This window comes from Stegastes partitus, unplaced genomic scaffold (assembly GCF_000690725.1).
Source record: "Stegastes partitus isolate 25-593 unplaced genomic scaffold, Stegastes_partitus-1.0.2 Scaffold1393, whole genome shotgun sequence".
Taxonomy (NCBI): Eukaryota; Metazoa; Chordata; class Actinopteri; family Pomacentridae; genus Stegastes; species Stegastes partitus.
This window is the reverse complement of record NW_007579124.1, coordinates 101,349-124,268: the sequence shown is the minus strand read 5'-3', so window position 1 is coordinate 124,268 and position 22,920 is coordinate 101,349. Positions and strand designations below refer to the sequence as shown.

Below are 22,920 nucleotides of genomic sequence, written 5' to 3'. Positions count from 1 at the left end.
GTTCAGATATATAAAGTTACATGAGTTGATTGCAGTTTTACAAATAAAAAACAAATAGTGCAAATTCTGGCATTTTAAAGTGCAGGAGTTAAAGTGCACATAACAAATCAAAAACAGGAGCACTGACTAGTTCTTTCCCATTGCCTCTAATGTAGAATTTTGCTAAGTGCTTCAGGTGCGATTAGGTCTGGCAGGTTTAGGTCTTTCTGCAGTTCATTTCATGCAGTAGGGACAGCAAGGCTGAATGCTTTCTTCCCCAGTTCAGCGCGGACATGTGGAACGGTAAAAAAAAAAAAACATCACTTGACCTCAAGGAATAATTTCTTTTGTATCTTTGGAGAAAAATACTGAAATAAGCTTGCACTATACCTCTTGATTACTGCTGTAACTGTGTTTTGACTCATTTTTAGTTGGTCACCAATATTCTTGTTGAATTTCTACTTTGAGGCCTGCAGTGTTAATATAGTCTTTCCAAAGTTTTTTTTTAAAAAATTGTTATTATTATTATTTATGAGAGGAAATATTCCTCATAGAAATAATACAATTACTGCAATTAAAAAAAAAAACTAACAAAGAAAATCAAAACAAACGAAAACAGAACAATGATTCTGTATAATAAACACAATATATGTAAATAAATATAACATCTCAAAATGTAGGACTTCTGAGCTTTGCTGTAATGTGGTTTCAGGATAACAAATGAGCTACATGGCTATATTCATGTTGTTTTAAATGTTGTTTTGAGATATTTATAACAGAACAATGAATTCCGTTGGTTTCTTTTCCATACACACTGCCCCCTACAGCTCACACTACTCAGTTGGCTCATTTTCGCGCACTTTAGAGTTTCGACATTTCCAACAGTCCCTGAACGCAGCTTATCCCTTGACTGGTTATCAGCATGGAAAGAAAAGGTAACGTCGCTAACTAAATCAAAATGCTTTTTACTCGGAGAACTTGGGACACACAAGCTTCTGTCGGTGACATTTATAAGAGAAAAAATAAGGACAGTAACGAGTAACGTGAGAAAAGACACGTAACAATTGATGAAAAGTAAAAGTGGACCATGCGCTCTGCTGCTGTGTGTATATGAGTGTTAACTGTATGCTAGCTGTAGCCATCAGATAGCATCAGACTGAGGACAATATATGCGCCAAAACTTTAACTCGGGAGAGAATAAAAATAAACGAGTCCCTAAGACTGCTGACAAACTTACCGGGGGTTTCGCGTTGTAATTGACAAACGCGTAACACTGACAGTGAAAAGCACCAAGTTGCTGTTAGCGGCTAACTTAAAATGCCTCCTCTTTAATGGGGTAACACATCGCCGAGGCCGGTTGAGTTGCCGTTGGAGAGACTTGGGCTACCCGCTAGCCTCTCTAGCTGCTAATGTGAGCTGTAACTACCAGTTTTTACACCTGCAGTCCCAACCAGTCCAGGTACCCTCTCGCTAAAATATTAAAGTAAGCGGACGAGCTTCGAGCAACAACTCGGTGTCCTGGTTAAAGAAAACACAACTGTGAGGTTTGTGATTTTTTTTTTTTATCCAGCTGTTTTTTTTTTTCTTTACTTCTCAGTACTCGCGATGCAAGCAAGGAAGAAGAGGACAAAGCCGAGGAAACCTGGTAAAAAGTAAGTGGAAAAGCGCCTCAAGCAGGAGAACGACTCAGCTGCGTTTTGTCACTTGGCTGTAGACTTTGTTCTTATTAATCATTTGCCATGATATGCCATGAGAGTATAAAATAACTACAGAAGTATACAGGAAAGGTTTTGACATTTAAGTCATATGCTAGTTTATTAAAGATGACATGGAAGCAATTTAAAGCATATTAGTGCTTTTTAAGTAGGCAAATAGTGGCTTTTATAGCATAAAAGGAAATTGTCTGACTCAAATTGTAATTTTTTGACTTTTCAGACACTTTTTTGTACATTGTAATGTAAAAAGCTTTTGACACTAAATGACCTCAAGGGGCCACACTTCAATTCTGCTCTGAAATACTGATCTTGCGACCACAATTTGAATTTGGGTGACATGTTTAATTTTGATTTTTCTGACCGATATGTTTTTTTTAAAAGTCAGGCTTCAGTTCAGTTTTCACTGTTTTATTATTATTTTTTTAAACGTGAACTTTTGTGCCTCTGATATTTTGTTACTCAAGTGTGTTCCTGTGCTGCACACTGCAATTTTACCCCCCTTTTTTGTGCAAAACTGCTCAAGGGCTTCACCTTGTTATCTTTTATTCTTCTCTCAAGTCACAGTTCTCTAATAGACCGCATCAGGTTGTCCTCCAAGATTTCCCAATACTTTGCTGTATTCATTTCCCCCTCGACCTTCACAAGCCTTCCAGGGTCTGCTGCCAGAAGCGTCCCCTCATCATGATGCTGCCACCCCCATGCTTTCCACTATTTGGATGGGTGTTTGTGATGGTGTGCAGTGTTTATCTAGTCTGTGTCTCGTCTGTTGGCCAAAAGGTTCAATTTTGGTCTCATAAGATCAAAGAATCTTCTTGTTAACTTCAGAATCTCCCAAACGCCTTCTGTTGAACTGTAGTCTAGATTTAATATGAGCTTTTTCTCTTTCGTAACACTTGGACTGATGAAGAACTGGGAACAGCTGTCATATGCTCAGTCTGATCTCAGCCGCTGAAGACTGTAACTCCTTCAGAGGAGACATAGGTGTCTTAGTGGCCTCTCTCACCAGTCTCTTTCTTGCATTGTCTCTCATTTTTGGAAGACAGCCTGATCTAGGCAGATTTATGTATGTATCATATTCTGCCAATTCCTTAGTGATGGATTTAACTGCACTCTAAGGGATATTTATAGTGACTAGAACATAGTCTTGCACCTCCTCTTATACTTATTTAAGTAATCAATATTCTTGTCACGGCGCTGCTAGGAGTGTTCTTTTGTCTTCTTAGTGTAATTATAGTCAGGGGAGCTGATTCATCAGTGACTTGACCTTCCAGCCACAAGTGTGTTGATGCTAGAAATATACTTTAGACATGAAACAATCTTTTGGTTTGTTTCATGTCATGTTGGAAGTTTTGTATATTTTTTGACATTTTTGAGACTTGTATGGAACATCAAAAATGAATATATTTTTTGGGGGGTATTTCTCAGATAATGTGGTTATAACGCTCTCATTCACCCATTATGTTGGAGAACACAAAATAGTATTAATAAAATGCTAAATGTTATTTTAGTGTTTTGAATCATATACGTTTGACTTTGTTCTGTTTCTGTAAAGTAAATGATGACTATCACCTACTACATCATGCAGTGGCTTAAGAGAATACTCAGGCTGGCCAAAGCAAAGGTTTATTTTATTTATTTATTTATTTTTAAGCTGAACGATATAAACACAGCCGCCACATCACGTCCTAAATTAATATTTAAAGCTGTAAGCCTGATCTTTCCAGCTGTTACTAGGTTGCAGTTTCTTCTCCCTGCTGTGGTAATTTAACATATATTCTACGGCTCACTTGATTTTTGGCACCATTAAATAGTATGAATAACTTTTAAGTGATTACTTTGTGTAATTGACCCAAGGCTGTACTGACAGCTATCCCTGGATCGCTTTGATACCGAAAACTGTAAAATGTGATGATTCATAGGCGTGTTCTGGCTTAATTATGAGACTTGGTTTTCTAAAATTTCCAAGTGGATTTATGGATAATAAAAGATATATGTATTATGTTTATGTCTTTATATTTAGGAGTATTAAATAATATCTAAGAAGAAATACAATTTCTGATGCAAATTGGAGCACAGGGGCACTGAGGGGCTAATGGTTCATTTGATTTGCCCTGACAATGGAGAATCTAGATACAGCTTGTTAACCCAAACTATGAATGAACAATGGTTTTTTTCCCCCCTCTCAATTTTAAACCTGCACCAATTAATTGATTAATTGGTGCAGGTTTAATATTGAGCGGAATTAATCAATTAATATATTGATAATAGATGGTTCAGTCAGAGCAACATTGTTAGGAAAAAAGATCAAAATTGTCTTAATTCCAGTTTCTAAAATTTTAGTATTTTTATTTTTTGTTTGCTCCAATGACAGTAAACTGATTAATTTTGGGTTGCGTCCAAGCAATACATCTAAAAAAGTCATCTTGGGCTTTTAAAAACCTTGTTGTCATTTTTAACCATTTTCCGACATTTTATAGACCAAACAACTAATCGAATAATTGTGAAGATGACTGACAGGTTAATCAGCAATAAAAATAATCAGCCCTGCTCAACAAATACTCCTGTGCGAGATTGTCTTTGCCATTTTCCACAAAGCTACAAAATTGTAAACGTCCAACAGTGATGTGAAGTTTTTCAAAGGGCCTCATTTTTATCGATAACCATCAAGTAAATGGCAAAAATCCAAACAGCTAAGTGTATCCCCTTCTTTGTCTGTCCCACTCGCTCGCTCTCTCTCTCTCACCCATGCACCCATCAGGCTCCTTCCCTCCCACTCTGTTGTGTCAGTCGCTCTGTTGTGGCTGCTGTGCTGAGAGGACACAGCAGCCACTGTACAGTTGAAAGGGAGAGAATAGCGCAGACCTGGTCCCAGGTCACCAGCACTCTTGGTCTAGCTTTTAGAAAAATCTTTACCTCCATACATTTTAGTCTACTCCAGGCTGGTGTAACAGAGCTTTAGGTTAGTGTCTTCTTTGTCATGTGGCTCCTGGACTGGATCTTCTCCATCAATACAGCAGTGGTGAAGCTTGCCAGTGGTCTAACATGCAAGTGAGTAGTGCTGCAGTTATTGTGTGTGCTCGAGACATTAACCAGTGCAAGAGGTGTAAAAAGTTGGCTCATGCCTGCTCTGCTTGTTGAATCTCAGCTGATGGGGGACAGGGTCGTAGTGTTGTGGTGTGTATGTGCAAGATGCCAGTTTACACAGACTTATTGATGGGTGGGTCATTTTTAATGAAGGAGCACATGTGAACTGTTATTGCTTGACCAAGTACCTGACTACCTGTGTTTTGCTTAGTCTGTGCAAGTGGCTGAGAATAGGCCTAATTGTGTCTCTGGTGGATTTAAAAGAGCTAATCACCTGCTCCGTTTTAACATTTTATTTCTGATATGAACTATCGGATATTTTTTGCATGGCTTCAGACATGAAACCACTTGTTTCTGCAACTTTGTGTGCCTCAAATGTAATTTTAGGACCGCCCGTACACTCAGGAGACTGAACAGGAATAGCCCGTATTGCAGAGTATTTACCAGCTCCGTTGCTCTGTGTTGTACTTTGCTTTCATCTCTCTCTCTTCTCTTCCAGCCATAGCTGCAGTTCATTACATAACCCATCAAATCTTTTATCATCTGCAGCCCACTACAGCTCTGTGTCCCTCTATTTTGTCTCTTATGCTCTTTGTCCTCACACTGCAGGTTAGGCACTGCCCTTACTCCCCATCCTTTCATGAATATGTGTGTGTTTATTGTAATGGGGAGGCGGGTCGCTTCAGGCCATGACAATGTTAGGTTTTCAGCTATTGGTGCAGAGCGATTTGTTTCGTGAACTTAGAAAACCTTAGGTGGTTTAACTGGTGCACAATTCTGCTTGGAAGCCTATGTTATATACTATGCAGTGCTTGTAACATTAAAGACTTCCATCACACTGCATCTGATAAAGAACATCCAAATTTAATTGAATATGTTACAGCAGCTAGCATTAAAATGAAACACAATTTTAAGGGAATTTAACAAAGTTGAAAATATTGTCTCTTTCAGGACACTTGTATGCCTTCAGTAGGTGTTAAAGTGAAAATGCTGCACCACACTGGTTTACACTTTGTGTGCATTGCACCCTCACCCCCTCACTACAGTTACCCAGTGCTGCTGTTCCATTCTGCTGCCCAGGCACTTTGAATTGATTTTGTTTGGGGATGGAAGCAGGGATGGTAAACTTTCTGGCCAAACTCCACCCCAACGAGCTCTTTCCTCCTCTGTGCCCTTGTTTATCTTATTCTACAGATCTGATTGAGCTGGATAGGTGGAAACAATGCAACCAGGAGAAAGCAGGGGATGCTGACACACTCTGTCATGTCAGATGTGTGCTCAGGAGCGATGGAGATGTCAAGTGGTTGTAGTTCTGTATTAGATTTCAGGCCTCTAAAGCACAATCACTCTTCTTCAATAGGGAAAAGTGTCTCAGGCTGCTGTTAAACAAATAATTTATAAGGTGCTTTGTGTGCAAAAGGGTTTTAACATCAGCAAATACAAGGCATACAGCCTGGACAGTTTTGTTGAAGTACACAGGTGTTAATGTGGTGAGTACCAGTACTCTGAAAAGATGATGAAAGGATCTTGAGTTTAGCCTGTGACCGTGTAAAAAGACAAATATTTAACCTAAATCTTAGTTATGCCATTTAATTTATTTTTTGAAAATAATAGGAACAGCTACCAGTCACTGACAGAGAGGGAAAAAATCAATTATCATACATTTTATTATTTACATCTATGCATTCCCTGCAGTGACATATCTAATTGTCCTCTGTGGCCCAAATTAACCAAATACTGTGTTTCTCAAAGTGCACCAGATGATGCTTGCACCTGATCGTTTGGTGCACAGGTGTTGCTTATCCGCAACATAAAGGTCATTCAGAACACCCCCCAGGAGTGTTCATGTAGACAAAGCTTGTAAATATATATATATATATTTTTTAAACTCCCAAATAAAATTGCATAAGATAATGCGCAGCTGTCATGTTAGAAATATGCATCAGCACTGATCAGTAAAGTAAATATATTGACAGTTGTCTACCAGCGTTCTCTGGCATTGTTTGCAGTAGCAGTGCTTTTTACTATCACACGTTTTTATATTCCTTGTAGCTCTTCATTAAAACAACCCGTTGACTGAGGTAAACGGTTATCAAAGAAAGCTGATAGCCACTGTTGCGATATCCTTACTTGGACTGTCTGTGAACAAACCCAACACACGGAGGCCCCACCCTGCAGCCTAAAGGACCCAAAGGATCCACTGCAAACATCCTGGTGACAGACACCACAGGACACCTCCAAGCGTCTGTTTACATCCTGGGGTGGGTCAGAGCTGTTTCAGTGACACAATGGGCATCTGCACAACATTAGGAAGGAGGTTTCATTGCTGTGGCTGATTGGTCTAGAAATTGATTAGAGTTGAATTGACTGCATTTTAGAAATTTTTATTTATTACTATATAAGTGTAAATTTGCTGTCTTGGATATCTGTGACAGTACCAAAATAGTTAGATTTTTGTATGGATCAACATCATCCCCACCATAAAAAACACAGACTACTAATAATATTCACTGACATCTTACTGACAAAAGCATGTATGACTAATTAGCACTCAGATGAGCACTCACTTAGAACATTGGTTGTGAATTTGGACATGATGAACTCTTTGCAAGTTCGGCTCTTCATTTATCAAATCAGAATCAGTAAGCAAGCAATCAGAGATCCAACCATCCATCCATTATCTATACACCGCTTAATCCTCACTAGGGTCGCAGGAGGGCTGGAGCCTATCCCAGCTGACTTAGGGCGAAGGCAGGGGACACCCTGGACAGGTCACCAGTCTATCACAGGGCTACACTTAGAGACAGACAACCAAGGACACTCACATTGACACCAATTTAGAATCACCAATTAACCTCAATATGTTTTTGGACTGTGTGGGAGGAAGCTAGAGAGCCTGGAGAGAACCCACGCTGCACAGGGAGAACATGCAAACTCCACACAGAAAGATCCCGGGTGTCCTCACCGGGATGCGAACCGGCGACCTTCTTGCTGCGAGGCAGCAGTGCTAAATATATGAGTGTAAGTCAAATTCAAAGTCACATTCAGTTATCACAAACAAAAGTATGAAGACCGAATCAGAAAATTCATGGTGAAAAAATGCATTTAATAATCCCTACGCATGAAGCCTTGGGTGATGTGACAGTAATTTAGTTACGATGGTGGTCAAACCTTTGGGCACATGCCTGTGGTGGTTGAGGTTTGTTGTTTGACGCTTCTGCACTGTGCTACCTAATTTGTTTGTTCAGGCTTGTGTACTGATTAGAAAAACAAAGAACACCTGGTACTTTGTTTTTTTCCACAAAAATGACCAGAGTCTTGTTTTTCAGCATTTCAGTAGTATTTGATCCACGTTTGACTGTAATAATGAGTCATGTTTGAGCAGGTAGTGAGCTTGTGAAATACAATAACATCACAAAACTCTTTGTAGTTATGGGTTCTCAGCTGATTTTTCTTTTGTATTTAATGGCTCAAAGTAAGAATTGTGATAAGATTGTGAAGCAGAAACCCACGGCGTGGGTCATCTTGCAGTGTGAAGAGTTGACCCTGCAAAGGCCAGAGCGTGATGAGTAAAAAATAAACTGTAGCATTGCTGATTCAGTGCAAAAAGAAAACAAAGAGTGAAGCATTGTGGAAATGGCAGGCATAGGAGATGGGGATGATGATGATGATGATGATGGACTGACCGAGAGGGTAAAAAGAGGAATGGTGTTGTTTTGGTCAGATGAGGAGGGGCTGTGGGGGGCTGATGTCGTCCCTCACCTGCAATGCAGTGCTGGGCTGTATCACCCAATCATCTCCCAGCTGTCAGTGAGAGGGGCCGGGCCAGAGGCTGACGACAGCCAAGGAGAGTTCTCGGTCAGACAGGGAGAGAGAGAGAGAGAGAGAGAGAGAGAGACAGTGAATGTGTGAGAGGAAAAGTGAGCGAGAGTCGGCGGGTGTGCAGTGGTGTCCTGCGCTCTAGGACTCAGCCTCAGCGCTCAGCCTGCAGCAGAGCCTCTATATTTCAGCTCTCTGTGCACATCTTCCCCCACTCTGCTCTGTTCCCCTTCTTTCCTTTCCTCTCATTTTGTTTGCCAGCTTTTAATCTCTGCTTTTCAGTCATCAGCACTGATCGCTTTCTCCTCCTCCTATACTCTACTTTTCACTCTCTCCATCCCGCTCCCCCTTCTGAACCTCTAATCCCGCTTATTTTCCTCGTGGCGGATGGAGTAAGAGGCTCTTTCAACACCTGCACTCTCTGCTCTCCGGTCCTCCTTCTTGCATCACATCCCATGGGCATCCGTGCATCTTGCAGGTAAGAGTGGGATGTGAGTGTGTTACCAGCCACGGACAGTTGCAGGATATATTGAGACAGGATCACGTCTGTCCAGTGTTGCTGAAGTCCTTGAAGTATTCAGATTTTTGTCTGGTGATCAGGGGGCATTGAACTATCGCTGTCCAACTGTCGACGTACCGCAGTGAGAAAAAAAACTTGCATGCAGGACTTGAAAGGCACCGTCATCTGTTGTCTTGTGGCATTAAATGCAATAACTCCTGCTGCTGATTGGTTATAAAATGGTCACAGTCATGCATACCTGCTACAGTTTGTGCATTTCTCCTTTGTCATGTAGACATTGTCCTCCAACTTCCACATTTGTTTCCTCCCTCTGTAGTCTAATGTTGGCAGCTATTTTTAGTTCAAGACCTTGTCCTGCAGTCGAAGGTCCATGTGTCAGTTTTTTCAACTTCATCCTTCATATTTTTTAATGAATCTCAGCAAGCAGAAGCTGGACATTTTAGATTTAGTAATCAGAAACCATGGACATTTTGTCAGTTAATGCCTGTCAGAGAAAACATGTTTGTGATATAGCATCTTTTATTCATATGTAAATCTTTCTTTTTGGTCATTGTAGATATTGATACTCCAAAGCTTGTTAACTTGAGTATTGAATGCACAGCAAGCAGGAATGAGAATGGAGAATTTCACTTTTGGAGCACTAGAATGACCGAGGCTGTGTTTTGCTAAATTTGTGTGGATTCTGTGCATTTTAGTTCATCGACAAATGTAGTGCTGTTTTGCCTTGACACACTGCGTTTGGGTTGACGCTTTTTGTAATTATAATAGTTAATGAGAATCTGCTACTGAATTTGCAAACCAGAAATCACTGAAAATGTCTTGATGCCTGCTCATTTAAATACTGCTGTCAACTGTAGGGAGACTTTTTTTTGGCTGAGAAAATAAAAAAAATGTGAGTATGCCCACTTTGGTGACACTTTTTAAGGAGGAAATCTCACAGCAGATGGGAATATGTACTGTAGAAGCAGAATGAACAGAATAATGAGCAAAATCTCTCAGCTTTTTCTTCTACGAGAATGCCTCGCCTCCTACACACATGAGCCACTCTGATATATCAGCAGCCCAGTAGTGTTATTGTGATATTTGGATTATCACAGATCTGCTGACATTGGCTTGTATGTGGGCAGATATGCAAATAGAAAGTGGAATGCATAAATGTTTCATTAGCTACTGTTTTACATTCCCCCCCTCTCTCTGATGTTGATATTGACGTGTGCTCCATAAACCAGGAACGGGTCACATTTCCTTTCTTGAAGTTGAATCAGTTGAACTCTGAACCTATTTTAATCACAATAGCACAGGACCTAATTTATTAATTCGTGCCTGCACCTCTGACTTAAGCTCAACATTGTAATTGCCTTCCCCCCTAAGGAACTGTAACAAACAGCTGAGTTCATCAGGCAGCTAAACATCACACAGCTTTTAAAGCACGTTTTGCAGAGACGCATCCAGAGTGGTCGTCCTGCTTAGACGTAAGCCAATGAAGTGATTAGCTATGCATGCTAATCCTAATGACTTTAAAATTGTTTGCAAGCAGATCACAGCAAAGTACCCTCAACCATAGCAACCAAACAGATTTTCTTGTGTTTTGCCTCCACCATCAAATTATGATTCATTTTAAGAAGCCATGACAGGTCCCAGAAAACACTTGTCTTCAGAGAATCAGCTGCTTAGACCCAGTCAAAGCTTAGGACATAATATGTGTCTTCCTTTAATTAGCTCTAAATCCTTCTCGGCACCATCTTGTGTCTCTGTTTGATTCAGTCCCTTACGTTGAAACACCATGTCCAAATGTGTAGCACACTGAACCAGTGTGCTTTGTCAGTGGCTTGGGAAAATGAATCTGCGTAGATAAAATCAAATGAGAGGTTTTGTATGTAAGATTTATGCACAATTTGTATTTTTACTCCAGGGTTAAAATGTTGTGAAGAAAAACAATGTTGCTTGAAAGGGGAAACATCTGTTCGCATGCAGAGAACAGGATTTCTTGCTGGAAGCTGTTGGCCGTTATCTGACTTACCTCCCCAGTGTACTATAATCAGTCATTTGTGGTAATACAGTAACCCATTATAAAACTAATTTTCTTTGGATTTAGTGATGGTCTCGCCCTTTTGTGCAGGAAATGTAGCTCAGATTTTGACTTTCCCCACATACCTTCCCCACATATAATATTTTATTGATGCTTTATTTAATTTTTCTAATGTTTGAAGGCACCACAAGCAACAACCCAAACGGATATTTGCCCTATTTTGGTTTCTTTGTTGAAGCAGATTTAGATGTGAATAGTGATCATCATTACCTAAAGGCCTTTTTATGGTCATTTAGTGAGTGGAAAGACTGTGTGATGACTGGTCCAGTCTGTCTGAATGTTAACAGAACTCATAGAAATGACCCGTGCTTCATTGTGATGTTTGTAAAATTGTACTGATCAACCTGGATCAATGTTGTTCAGTGGTGATGTGACTCAGTGGTGTGGATCTGGTGGGAGACGATGACAGTTCAGTATTGTCTTTCAGCACCTTGGACAGCACCAAGAATATAGTCACTCTAACAAGCTGACTGCTGTTTAGTTTATCCAAAAACAAGTCATTAGCTTTATACATCATAAAAAAACAAACAAAAAAAATGATGTGTCACAATAATTTCATTCAGCTTGTCCTCCATGGCATGCTTTAGCAACTGATTGACTGTGAGTGTTGCCAGTTAATAGTTTCTACAATGGGATGAGCTCAATAACCCCCTTTTGGAGTACTGGTTGTATTTAAATGCTTCTATTCACTATCTGCAGGGCCCTGTTGTTTTACTTACTTGATTTCTAACCATCCTGTGGTGAGGTCTTTTCAGGAAAACAAACATGTTCTCTGTTACCCTCCCTTGTTCCTATATGAACAACTGGACTTTTGATATTAATCATTTATACCACCGTGTTCAGATTCACACAACACAATCTGCTCATTTAAGCATTGTGGAATCAACATTAGTTATTCAACAATACATTTAATGTTTAATGATATTAGCTCTTGGTTGAAGGAGCCGTATTGTTTAATACTATTTGGTTTTATGGCGATGCTGCAGCCTGAGTCGCTGGGATTCAGGGAGGATTTGTCACTCATCTCTTCCCTTCTTCGGCTTCCCAGCTGGCCATTGGCACTTACCGTGTAGCCTCAAAATGTACTTCAATTTATTTCACTGACACTGTCTAACTCATTCATGCTGTTTCAAATTCTACTCCAGAAATCGGCTATAATAGAGATGAGTGTCTCAGATGAAAGCAAGTCATTTCTGCTCAGTAAAACTTGAAAGCTGAAGGACTACAAGCTGAGTTAATGGCACCCCGTAGAAGAAGAGATATTGTATGGTGTTGTATAAAAGGTGTCATAAAACTTGATGTAATGCAGGGACATAAACAGAAATGAATAAGAGTGACAGAAAAATATGAAAGGGAGGAAAAACTGGATTTTAAACTGACCTCACTGAGGTTGTTTTGCTATTGTAATGGCAGAGAATGTGAGGTAAGAAGGATTTATGGTTTGAAAATGTCCTGCAGCAGCTCTTTGAGCCACTTAGCTGCTCTGATACAGTTTTACTCTGCAATGTTTTTGTGCCCTTCACAGGTGATCGATGTCTCTGTAAAAGGCTTTTTCACGTGTACACCTGCAATGCATAATTCCATAGTTTTTGACATAGTACAGTCTGTAGCCTCTAAAAGAGAAAATGTAGCTGCTTGTACTTATTGTTTTTAAACACACGTGTTTCACCACTTCAAATTGCTTTGAAAATATATAAAATAATATGTTTATTTTAATCAGTTCACCACCAGATGCTGGTTGCTTTCAAACTGACTGAATAATAGGGACACTTTTGTCAGACTTGTCAGAAACAGTCACCAAATGGCTCTGGCATTTAAAGATTTTTATGTAAAGATGCCACTCTAAACTGGGTGTTCCCAATTTCACTTTTGGAATTAGATGCATTACTATAAACGTTATCAAGTTCTCTTCTTGGAAACTGACACCATTCAGTAGAGATTTAAGTTGCATAAATACTATCTGTTTGTGGGCATTTGTGGCTGTTGGAAATAGAAGAGCCTAACTTGGCGTTACAATATTAGAGATATGTGTTATTTATTTTTAATTGTTGGAACTTTAATGTTTCTCAGGCTGCTGTCTAGGCCAGGCTTCCCTTTAAAAAGAGGTCATTGTATGTCAATGGGACCGACCTGGTTAAATAAAGGCTAAATAAAATAAAATTAAAAAAAAGAAGAAATAACTGACTTAAACTTGATTTTCTCAAAATGCATGTGGTTAGCTTTCAACTTTTTTGTGTCAATAATTCAGTATCAGTGGTACATGCTAATCGGGGCTCCAGACTGTGATCATGCACAGCAGAAGGGTGTTGTTACAAATGAGCAGAATATTTTGCACTTGGTTGTCTTGTGATGGGATTGAAATTGTTGTTCCAACATCTTCTTTTAAATGCTCCAAAGTGTGTTTTTTTTTTTTTTTTTTTTACCAGTATCGCATTTGTGACTATTTTTTGAGAGTGTGTGCGTTGAAATTTCAACTGATTCGTGCAAGTGCATGATGATCATTAAGCTGTTTTGGTGTCACAGTAAACAGCGCAGGCAGCTACTGTGTTAACCGCAATGGTGGAAAGCAGCACTTTTATAACTTAAGTGGACTGTGGTATTTACACTTAAAATTCTAGTCTTCTCATGAAATGTGGAGCACACCTGCATTCGCTGTTTTCTATGAGTGGAACTGCACATGTAGGTGGGCTCCACATTGTACAAAAAAATCACTCTGTTTCATCACGGGAAAATCTGACACTAGAATGCCCCAGTTTAACTCTTCAAAGTATTTTTTGGTCACACACTTGTCTGAGCATGCAGCAGCTACCGCAGCCTGCAATGTGGAGCGTTTAGGGAACATCTGGAAATTTTAGTGTCTATTGATAAGCAGATGTTCAACAAGTGATGTGTTTTGCCTGTGACAACGTGGGAGGTGTGACCAAATCCAAAAGTTGGTTGCACCGGTGCTACCAGGGAAAAAGTTAGTTTGGAGCTATTTGATCTTCAGCACTAATGTCCTGGTGTCCTGGAGCATTTTGATTCACCTTGGTCTTAAAATCATATTTTTATGTCAAATGTTCATCCTAATATTTTCACTGCAGTGACTTAGAAACACATTATTTCTCACTGCTTTTCTGTGTTGCTTTGTGCTGACTCACCTGTTCTGTCATCTCAGAAATATTAAACACGTTCCTGATCTTTACTTACTTGTACTTTTGTGGAAATCAGAATGTGTCCTAATCTATGATATCGCTCATGTCGTGCTTTGGATAAAAGCATACTGCAAGCTTTTTGTTATCCGTCTTTGTGACATCTTGCACCTGTTCGCCACTGTCAATTTTGCTTCCTGTCATTTATGTTTCTGTATTTTCCATTTTCTCTCTGTCTTACCATCCCCGTCCCTCTGTGTCTCTTCCTTACTCAGACCAGAGCCTCATGGTCGTGGAGGCGGCTCTCAGCAGGGTCAGGCAGACTCTCCCCTCCCAGAGCAGGATGAGGAGATCCTGGGCTCTGATGACGACGAGCAGGAGGACCCCAACGACTACTGCAGGGGTAGGACCTCTCTCACTCTTACGCTCTTATCATATTTATGTATTCAGTCCAGTAAAACAAAGATAATAATGCGGTGGCATGAACAGTTTTTATTAGTATTGGCATGTATTTTGTGCAAAAAAAAAAAGGGGGGGAAACGAATAGCAGTCTACCAAAGAAGGCTGCCACTGTTTGCAATGACTAGGAACTTTTTCTCAACCCAGCTGACAATTGGAAAACTGTAAACAGCGTCAACCCACAGAAGGTGGCAGGTCCTGATAGCATACCATGATGTGGTATCAGGAGATGTGGTATGTTATCCGGAGAGAAAGTGCAGACTAAGTAACATAATCCTCATAAACATCTCCAAGGCAGTTTGTTGTCCCCTTGTGCTTCAAAGCCACCACCATACTATTCAATTTCATTTCAGTTCAGTTTTATTTATAGACCACCAGTTCACAACATATGTCATGTTAAGGCCATTCACATGGTAGTGTTACAAAATATACAGAGAAGCCCCACAGATGCAAAGTTTCTTTTGGAGTCCCTTTTTGCAGCACTTGGCTACAGTAGGGAGAAAAAAACTCCTTACCAGAAATAAAAGACCTCCAGCTCGTGCCGAAAAGGTTGCCATTGTTGTGCCTCAGTGATCATGGTCTTGTGGCGCTCTCATATCAAGATGAAGTGCTTTGTGAAGCTGGAGCACAAAATATCTAGAATCTCTGTGACACCTGTTCCACCTAGAAAACCTCACTACTGACAGTGCTATGTCAGTAACACCCAGTCTTATATGTGTTGAAATTAAGAACAGGTATGTCCAGATTCTTTTCATAGACTAAACTTATTCCACTGGGTCTTCAAAACTGACTCTGCAGCTGGATTTTAGGATTTCTTACTCAGTACAAGTTGGTAAAAATACTTCAAAGACCTACACGCTGAGAACTGGTTCCCCCCTAGGCCCCCTTAGTCCTGTGGTGGGCCTCATCAGTGACGATAATGACTCAGCTTGCAAAGAGGAAGTGAACCAAGCTGTCAAAACAAACAAGCTGTCAGAGAAAATGACGACAGAACAAAGGAGATCAGTCTTGGCTTCAAGAGGAAATGCAGTACACACCCTAGTTTCACCAGAATCATCAATGTCCTGGGTTAGTAAATCATGGACAGTCTGACTGCACTTGTAAACGCAACCTCCTGGCCAAGAGAGCTAAGCAGCACCTGCACTTTCTGAAATGGATGAGAAGAGAAAACCTGTCCCCTCCCTCTGTTCTCTCTCCATACCACAGAGTGTTGCTATAAATTATGAAATTATTCAGTATGCTGCCATGGCAAACAGCTTTTAATAGGTAGCTGTTACCCAATATGTCTTAGATTTGAGACATGGTTTTAATATTGTAGTTTGAGTAAACCAATTTGTAGTATGTTTTGTTTAAAAAAATAAATAAATAAATAAAAAATCTGCCAATGGTTTTAACTCAAGTCCTGCTACAGTGAAGCTTAATCCGAGTACACAGACACAGCGATTGTACAATGATATTACAGCATTGTTTGAAAGTGTCTGCATGCATGCACGTGTCTTCGCTCAGGTGGATATCATCATGTGAAGATTGGAGATCTGTTCAACGGGAGATACCATGTGATCCGTAAGCTGGGCTGGGGGCACTTCTCCACTGTGTGGCTGGCCTGGGACATCCAGTAAGTTGGCTCCTCGACGTGGCTATGTGAAACTGAGACGTAGAGATTTGTAAGAACAGATTTGCAGAGGTTATTAGTGGATTTTGCTAAGACACAGCTGCTGCTACATTGCAGGGAAGAATGCTTTTTTTAAATACTGTAATGCTTCCAAAAAAGAAGGGTTTAAAATAGTTTCTGGATCTCAACATGTCGTCTGCTGAATAGTTGTGTAAGTAGCACATACCCTCAAAATATTTAGAACACTAACACCACACTTAAAATGTATGAATTTCATTGCATTAGATTAAAAAAAAATGTAAAAGAAATAGAAATAGGATGATGCTTAAAATACACAGTTCAAAATGAGAGAAAGCAAATATTTGGACACTTACAGTTAGTTATAATAACAGCAGATTAGTATTTAGATTGCTAGTTTGCAGAACTGCGTGACTATGTTTGAGGAATTCACCAGTTTCTTTAACATCTGTCATAAAAATTTCGTCCGTGTTCAGTTCCAGCTTTTAGTTCACTCACAGTAGCATCGACGAGCTGGCATTTTTTTTCTCCATCACATTATGTGGGTGCTAGATGGGATTTAGGTCAGGGTCATTGAAAAACTTCCTCAACAGGCAGGCGGTAGCTTTGGATCCTTATGAGGGGGGGGGGGAAATCTGTTAATTTGTGCCTTTTTTCAGTAGATATGTATTACATCTGTGCTAAATGTGATGTTTATGTAGTAGAGTTATATAGTTATGCAGCCTGGTCTTCTGCTAGAAGTTAACTATAACCACAGCTGGAGTTCACCATGTTAGCAACTGATCAGTTCCACCATCAGAAGTTGCCCATATACTTCTTTGTTGCTATATACGATGGGCGGTAATAGGTTCTCAACTCACAACCTGTTTTAGTTATTCTAACAAAAAATGTCTACTTAGATTTGTAATAGGTGTGTGTTTCTATAGATCAAATACCACTTTATCTAGCATTTTATGAACCTCATTAAACTTTGCTCATATATTATCTGTCTGAATATTTTTGGGGCCATTTTACTAGTTTTATGGAGCCAGTTAAAATATAATTGTACTATAGAGTCTGGTGCCTTGTTAGGTTAACACTGTCTTTGGACATGTATGTTGTTGCTATAATTAATATTATATTACATGATAAATATTTGAATCAATGTCATGTGGTTGCAATATGTTTAGTTAACTGATTTTATCCATGTAATTTCCAGGGAGAAGCGCTTTGTAGCCATGAAGGTTGTAAAAAGTGCTGAACATTACACCGAGACGGCTCTGGATGAGATCAAGCTGCTCAAATCTGTAAGGCACATGAATCTTTACACACTGGCTCATATTTCAGCTTTTCCAGATTTTACATGGACGACAATTTTTTGTTTGTCTTTTCCAGGTCAGAAACACAGATCCCAGTGACCCTAACAGAGAGAAAGTGGTGCAGCTGCTCGACGACTTCAAAATTTCCGGCATGAATGGAACTCGTATCCTCCATTCAGAAAGAAGCGTTTTGTTAAGAAGTAACATTTATGCAGTTTTTTAAATCTGGTTTTAGGTTTCGCAAAGCAATATCTGATTACTAAACTGAACAAAAACTAACAGTTACTTCACAGTATGCCAGAGTTAGTGTCTTTAAAATGGTGCTTCCTGGCCAGTTTTCTGACTGTGCCAACTGACAGAACTGTAAAAGGTTTTCCAGTGCTGTCATTCTGTGAACAATGTGAGACGTGATACAACAGCAGTTTAATTGTTCAGCGTCCTTCCATTTTCTCTGGCCTGCTGTTTCTGTCTCAGTCTGATGGCTTGGACATAATGATTACACTCATTCCACTCTAAATAGCTACGTTAGTGCTGAACATCCAAGGGTAAAACTGCAGCACCTCAGGCTGGACATTAATTTAGCTCATTGTGTTGTGTTTGAAGGATACATTTGTCTTTTAAAGATAAGCGCATCTCTGCCAGACTTCTATTAAATTACTGAGTTAAAATGCAAACAAGATGTGACAAGATGCAGTTTGAGTGTCAGTCATCTGACACATATAAGAATACAAGCATATTATTACACCTCCAGATTTACACTGCTCAGCTATTCATAGTTCACAGATGCTAATCTGACATTCAGCTACATGTATCTTTCCTTAAAGTGTCACAATCCTTGATGCGGTGATACTCGCTCCATCCCTTTTGCTCCCACGCCATCCAGTCTACAGTCTGTGTGTTCAGGCAGCCTGCCCAGACTTCCTCTTAAACTGAAAAAAATTAAATACACTTATCTGTGTCTTGAATTTTTTTTCAGCAGTGTATCAAAAACTGTTTCTAAAAATGATTGACTATATAGAAAAGGTGAAGTTGTGTGTATGTTATTTTGTGTGCGTGCGTATCAGTTTTACTGCAGGTAGAGTGAGCTCAGGTTAAAGGTACTATCAGAATGTTACTAGTCCTTGACTGTTTGTTTCTTCAGATGTGTGTATGGTATTTGAGGTACTGGGCTACCACCTTCTGAAGTGGATTATTAAGTCAAATTATCAAGGCCTGCCCTCACCCTGTGTTAAAAGCATCATACAACAGGTACTGTACAGCAAAACAGAAATGGGTAAAATGTTTTCATGTTTGGTAGTCATATCAGTTTAACTTAGAAACAAACACTGGCAACGGGCAAAGTGGGCAACTTTTAAGGGTTTATGCTGTGTTAATGCTGTGACTTTTCTGCACTACAGGTTCTGCAGGGTTTAGACTACCTCCACACCAAGTGTAAGATCATCCACACAGACATCAAACCAGAGAACATCCTGCTGACTGTCAATGAGCCCTACATCAAGAAGATGGCTGCTGAAGCGACGCAGTGGCAGAAGACCGGCGCTGCGCCTCCCTCGGGTTCTGCAGGTCACAACCCCTCTGACTCTGTTCTCACACACACAAGTTTTGTGGTTTGATTGACGCATTGCTGACAAACAAGAGGTTTGATGTTTAGATTTATCAGCAGGTCTTATGCCTTACAGTATTTGATTGACATTTTTCATTTACATGTTGGTTCACTACAAAAGTGAGCCGTTATCAGTTATTCCCAGTCGACGACTGTCAATACTGAAACAGGTGATTTGATCGATTAGTGTTTTTATTATACGATTGCATTTTCAAGAGGCAAAAACCAAACATAAGTTCAGAGTGATGTTTTTTTTTTTCTTTTTCCAGCTCTGTGATATAAGCCTGTGTGTCTGATGTAAGGGTTCAGAAACTTGAGAGCTTTGACTATAAAGCGTGTGGATGTTTCTAATAAAAGCGGAGGGCTTAGCTGTGTGTCACTATGACTCACCACTAGATTGGTTATGGAAATTACCAGCTTGCTTAGAGGAGTGTGTGACTCCCGCTGAGCCGGGTGCCGCTGCAGAGACAGTCTATTAGTACAGCTTGGTGTGAATCAACTCAGCCTCCCGAACAGAATACTAATTATAGAGGCTATGGATGTGCCACATGTCATTCAGCAATATAATCTTTGGATATTTCCTGTTTCCTACAGTGAGCACAGCCCCAGCTCCCAAACCAGTAAGTTACATCTTTTTTTAACAAGACCTTGTGACATGAGGACTTTGTACAAAATACAATTTGAGTCAAGTCAGAATATAAACTCTCCACTTGTCCTCTTTTCCCAGATGGCCAAAATGTCAAAGAACAAAAAGAAGAAGATGAAGAAGAAGCAAAAAAAGCAGGCAGAGCTACTAGAGAAGAGGATCCAGGAGATGGAGGGGGGAGTGGTGCCTGATGCTGGAGAAGAGGAGGATGATGAGGAGACAACAGAGACCACAGAAGATACAACTTCCTCGGCCACCCTCTCTATGTCTGTCACACTGCAGGACATTGCAAGCCATACTAACTCAGGTGAATGATTGAGCATGTCCTAGTCCTCAGTCAAATGGACAGCAAATGGCTTTTTTTTTTTTTTTTGATTGATTGATTGAATTAGTGTTTTGAAAAAATGTAAATAGATAGTAGTGTTACCTGTTTCAGCTCCGTGGCACATACCGTGGTACGCGGCACTACTGTGATGACTCGTTTATGCCGGTAACAAGCCGCCCGGGTCGCCGTCAAACAGACTGTACGGGAGACGATTAATCTAGCGAACCAGAACCATTTTATTTGCTTCTCACAGACACGGTGAAGAACACAACATGAGTATCGAGCGGGACATACCCACTGCGCCCTCCCTTTTCCTCCTACATTTCCCATAAGCCATTGCGCTTAAAGGAGCAGGCTCAGGCCGGTAACAGTAGCCAATGGCATGTTACATCCACAGGAGTGCATATGAGTAATAGGCCAAGTTTAAAAAGTTTAATAAAACTGAGTTGAATAATCCACACACTTTTTGCCATAGATTCGACTCCTGACGAGCAGCCCCAGCAAATACCAGACGCGAGTGAGCCAAAAGAGGACGCTCCGGAGGAGGAGAACACAATGGAAGTCAATTGCAACGGCCACACTTCCACACCGGAGAACAAAACCAGTCAAGAGGTACAAGGGATTACTAAACAGTCTACAGAGGAACAGGAGGACCAACAGAATGCAAACCAACCAGAAAGCAACACAGGGACCTGCGACACATTATGTATCAAAGAGGAACACGAGACCTGTAACGGATCACAAGAGGACCCCGACACCAACCTCCAGCAACTTCCTGCTACCCTCAGTCCAGACTCTGTCACTGTGGAGTTGAAGGCGGGAGACAAAGAGGAGAAGAAGGAGGAGGAGATGGACACTCAGGGGGAGACCAAAAGAGGGAACGAAGAAGAGGAAAGCCTGAATGGTTAGTTAAAAAAGGAACCCAGATTTTCCCCTTTATAGATGAATATAGGATAGGACACTTATACTAAGTAGTCAATATTGGGAAAGCTGTGTTTTTCACAATATGTAATCTGATGTCTTGTGCATAATTTTAAACATATTTCTAATGTATAAATGAATAATAACCATATTTTACATATCTAGCAAATCTCTTGCAATCCATCTCATTTACATTTTTGCAAACCCTAAATTCCCAGGAGCACTGCAGTACTAAATACACACAGGAAGACTTGGAAATGATCTACAATACACCAAATTATGCCTAATGTTTTGTTGTTGAACATGTAGAATATTTTTATTCTTGTGCAAGAATCTGATATCACATGGGAGGATGTAATAGCCATTGTGAGTCAGATTGTGCTCTTTATTTGCATATTAATGAAACATGCTTCACAATGAGGAGGACAAAACAAGTGCTGAAGTGTCAGTAAGAGTGGGCTGTATGGTTTTTACTAAGAGCTGGAGTTGAGCAGGCTGTGTCAGGACAAAAAGGCTGTGTTGGTTAAGCTAATATATTTCTTTTTTTTTTATCCCACACATCACCCTCAACCAACTAACTGTTTATAGAGCATCCTGTGTTATCGCTTGTAATGAAGAATTTGCTGCAAACTGCAGTAGCAGCCTCCACTCTTGGTTTGAAGACACAATCCACAAAATGCTCATCCATAAGTTGGGTTGTAAAAGATTGTCAAGTTTCTTGTGATTGTTGGGATTTAAGTCACTTTAGCCCTAGTTGCAGGAATGACACCGTGCAGTTTTAAGCAGTATTCCAGCTTAGATCATCTTGGTTCTCTTTTATGTGCAAAAATCCTGTCATTCTTGATAGTGATGTTCTATTTCTCAGCCTCATCTGTCCATGTCTCCCTCTCTTCTCCCCACTTTACCAGGAGCATCAGGGAGTATGTTAGTAAACCCCCTGGAGCCTCTCAATGCTGACAAGCTGCAGGTTAAGATCGCTGACCTTGGCAATGCCTGCTGGGTGGTGAGTAAAAATATACGTTAGCGCTCTATTTTTAAATATACAACTCTTTTGGCAACTTGAGTTTTTTCAACTGTGTTTCTCTGCACTGTCAATCTGACTCTCTTAACTTCTTAAACACCAACTTAGGTTCTTCTTGTGTGTGTGTGCCAGCATTCACACTTTCTCACTTCTTTTTACAGCATAAACACTTCACAGATGACATCCAGACACGGCAATATCGCTCTCTTGAGGTGCTGATGGGAGCCGGCTACAGCACGCCAGCAGACATCTGGAGCACAGCCTGCATGGTAAAGCAGATGTACACACACACACACTCAGGATAACCGCACAACATTAAGAAACTGATGCCATAAACACCAACTGGACAGTAAAACGTTATTTACACTTTATAAGGTACCCTGCAGAGTAGCTTTGAGGGTGATTGGCAGGCTTTTTATGTGGTTTTGACGTTTGTGTCCTTAAGACTAATGCTGCTCTATCATTTAGTTTAGTTTTTTCTTTAAACTTGCTGTTTAATTTATACTAATGAATACAACATGCCATTGTGTTGACCAACATTAAGCTCTGTCAGTAATGTTAAGTCACAACAGCATCTTTGTTTTGTAGCCAGTGTAGAGTTGTGTGTGTGTGTGTAAGAACATCTAATAATGGTGGTTTTGTTCAAAATAGGAAGAGCTTATTAAGGGCAAACTGTCATT

The 22,920-nt window shown here is 40.1% G+C and overlaps 1 protein-coding gene across 1 annotated transcript in view; it reads left to right on the top strand.

The window, feature by feature from the left end:
* The first annotated feature begins 854 nt into the window (after window positions 1-854).
* The window catches only part of srpk1b (SRSF protein kinase 1b), a 25,063-nt gene continuing 2,997 nt past the window's right edge, over window positions 855-22,920 (top strand). The window contains exons 1-13 of the mRNA XM_008299206.1: window positions 855-914; window positions 1,577-1,631; window positions 14,613-14,740; window positions 16,303-16,411; window positions 17,625-17,712; window positions 17,801-17,888; window positions 18,866-18,972; window positions 19,122-19,287; window positions 19,922-19,947; window positions 20,055-20,280; window positions 20,774-21,202; window positions 22,128-22,222; window positions 22,402-22,509. Coding sequence (XP_008297428.1) covers window positions 902-914; window positions 1,577-1,631; window positions 14,613-14,740; window positions 16,303-16,411; window positions 17,625-17,712; window positions 17,801-17,888; window positions 18,866-18,972; window positions 19,122-19,287; window positions 19,922-19,947; window positions 20,055-20,280; window positions 20,774-21,202; window positions 22,128-22,222; window positions 22,402-22,509 — 1,638 coding nt within the window. The 5' untranslated portion in view covers window positions 855-901. The remainder of the gene's footprint in view (window positions 915-1,576; window positions 1,632-14,612; window positions 14,741-16,302; window positions 16,412-17,624; window positions 17,713-17,800; window positions 17,889-18,865; window positions 18,973-19,121; window positions 19,288-19,921; window positions 19,948-20,054; window positions 20,281-20,773; window positions 21,203-22,127; window positions 22,223-22,401; window positions 22,510-22,920) is intronic.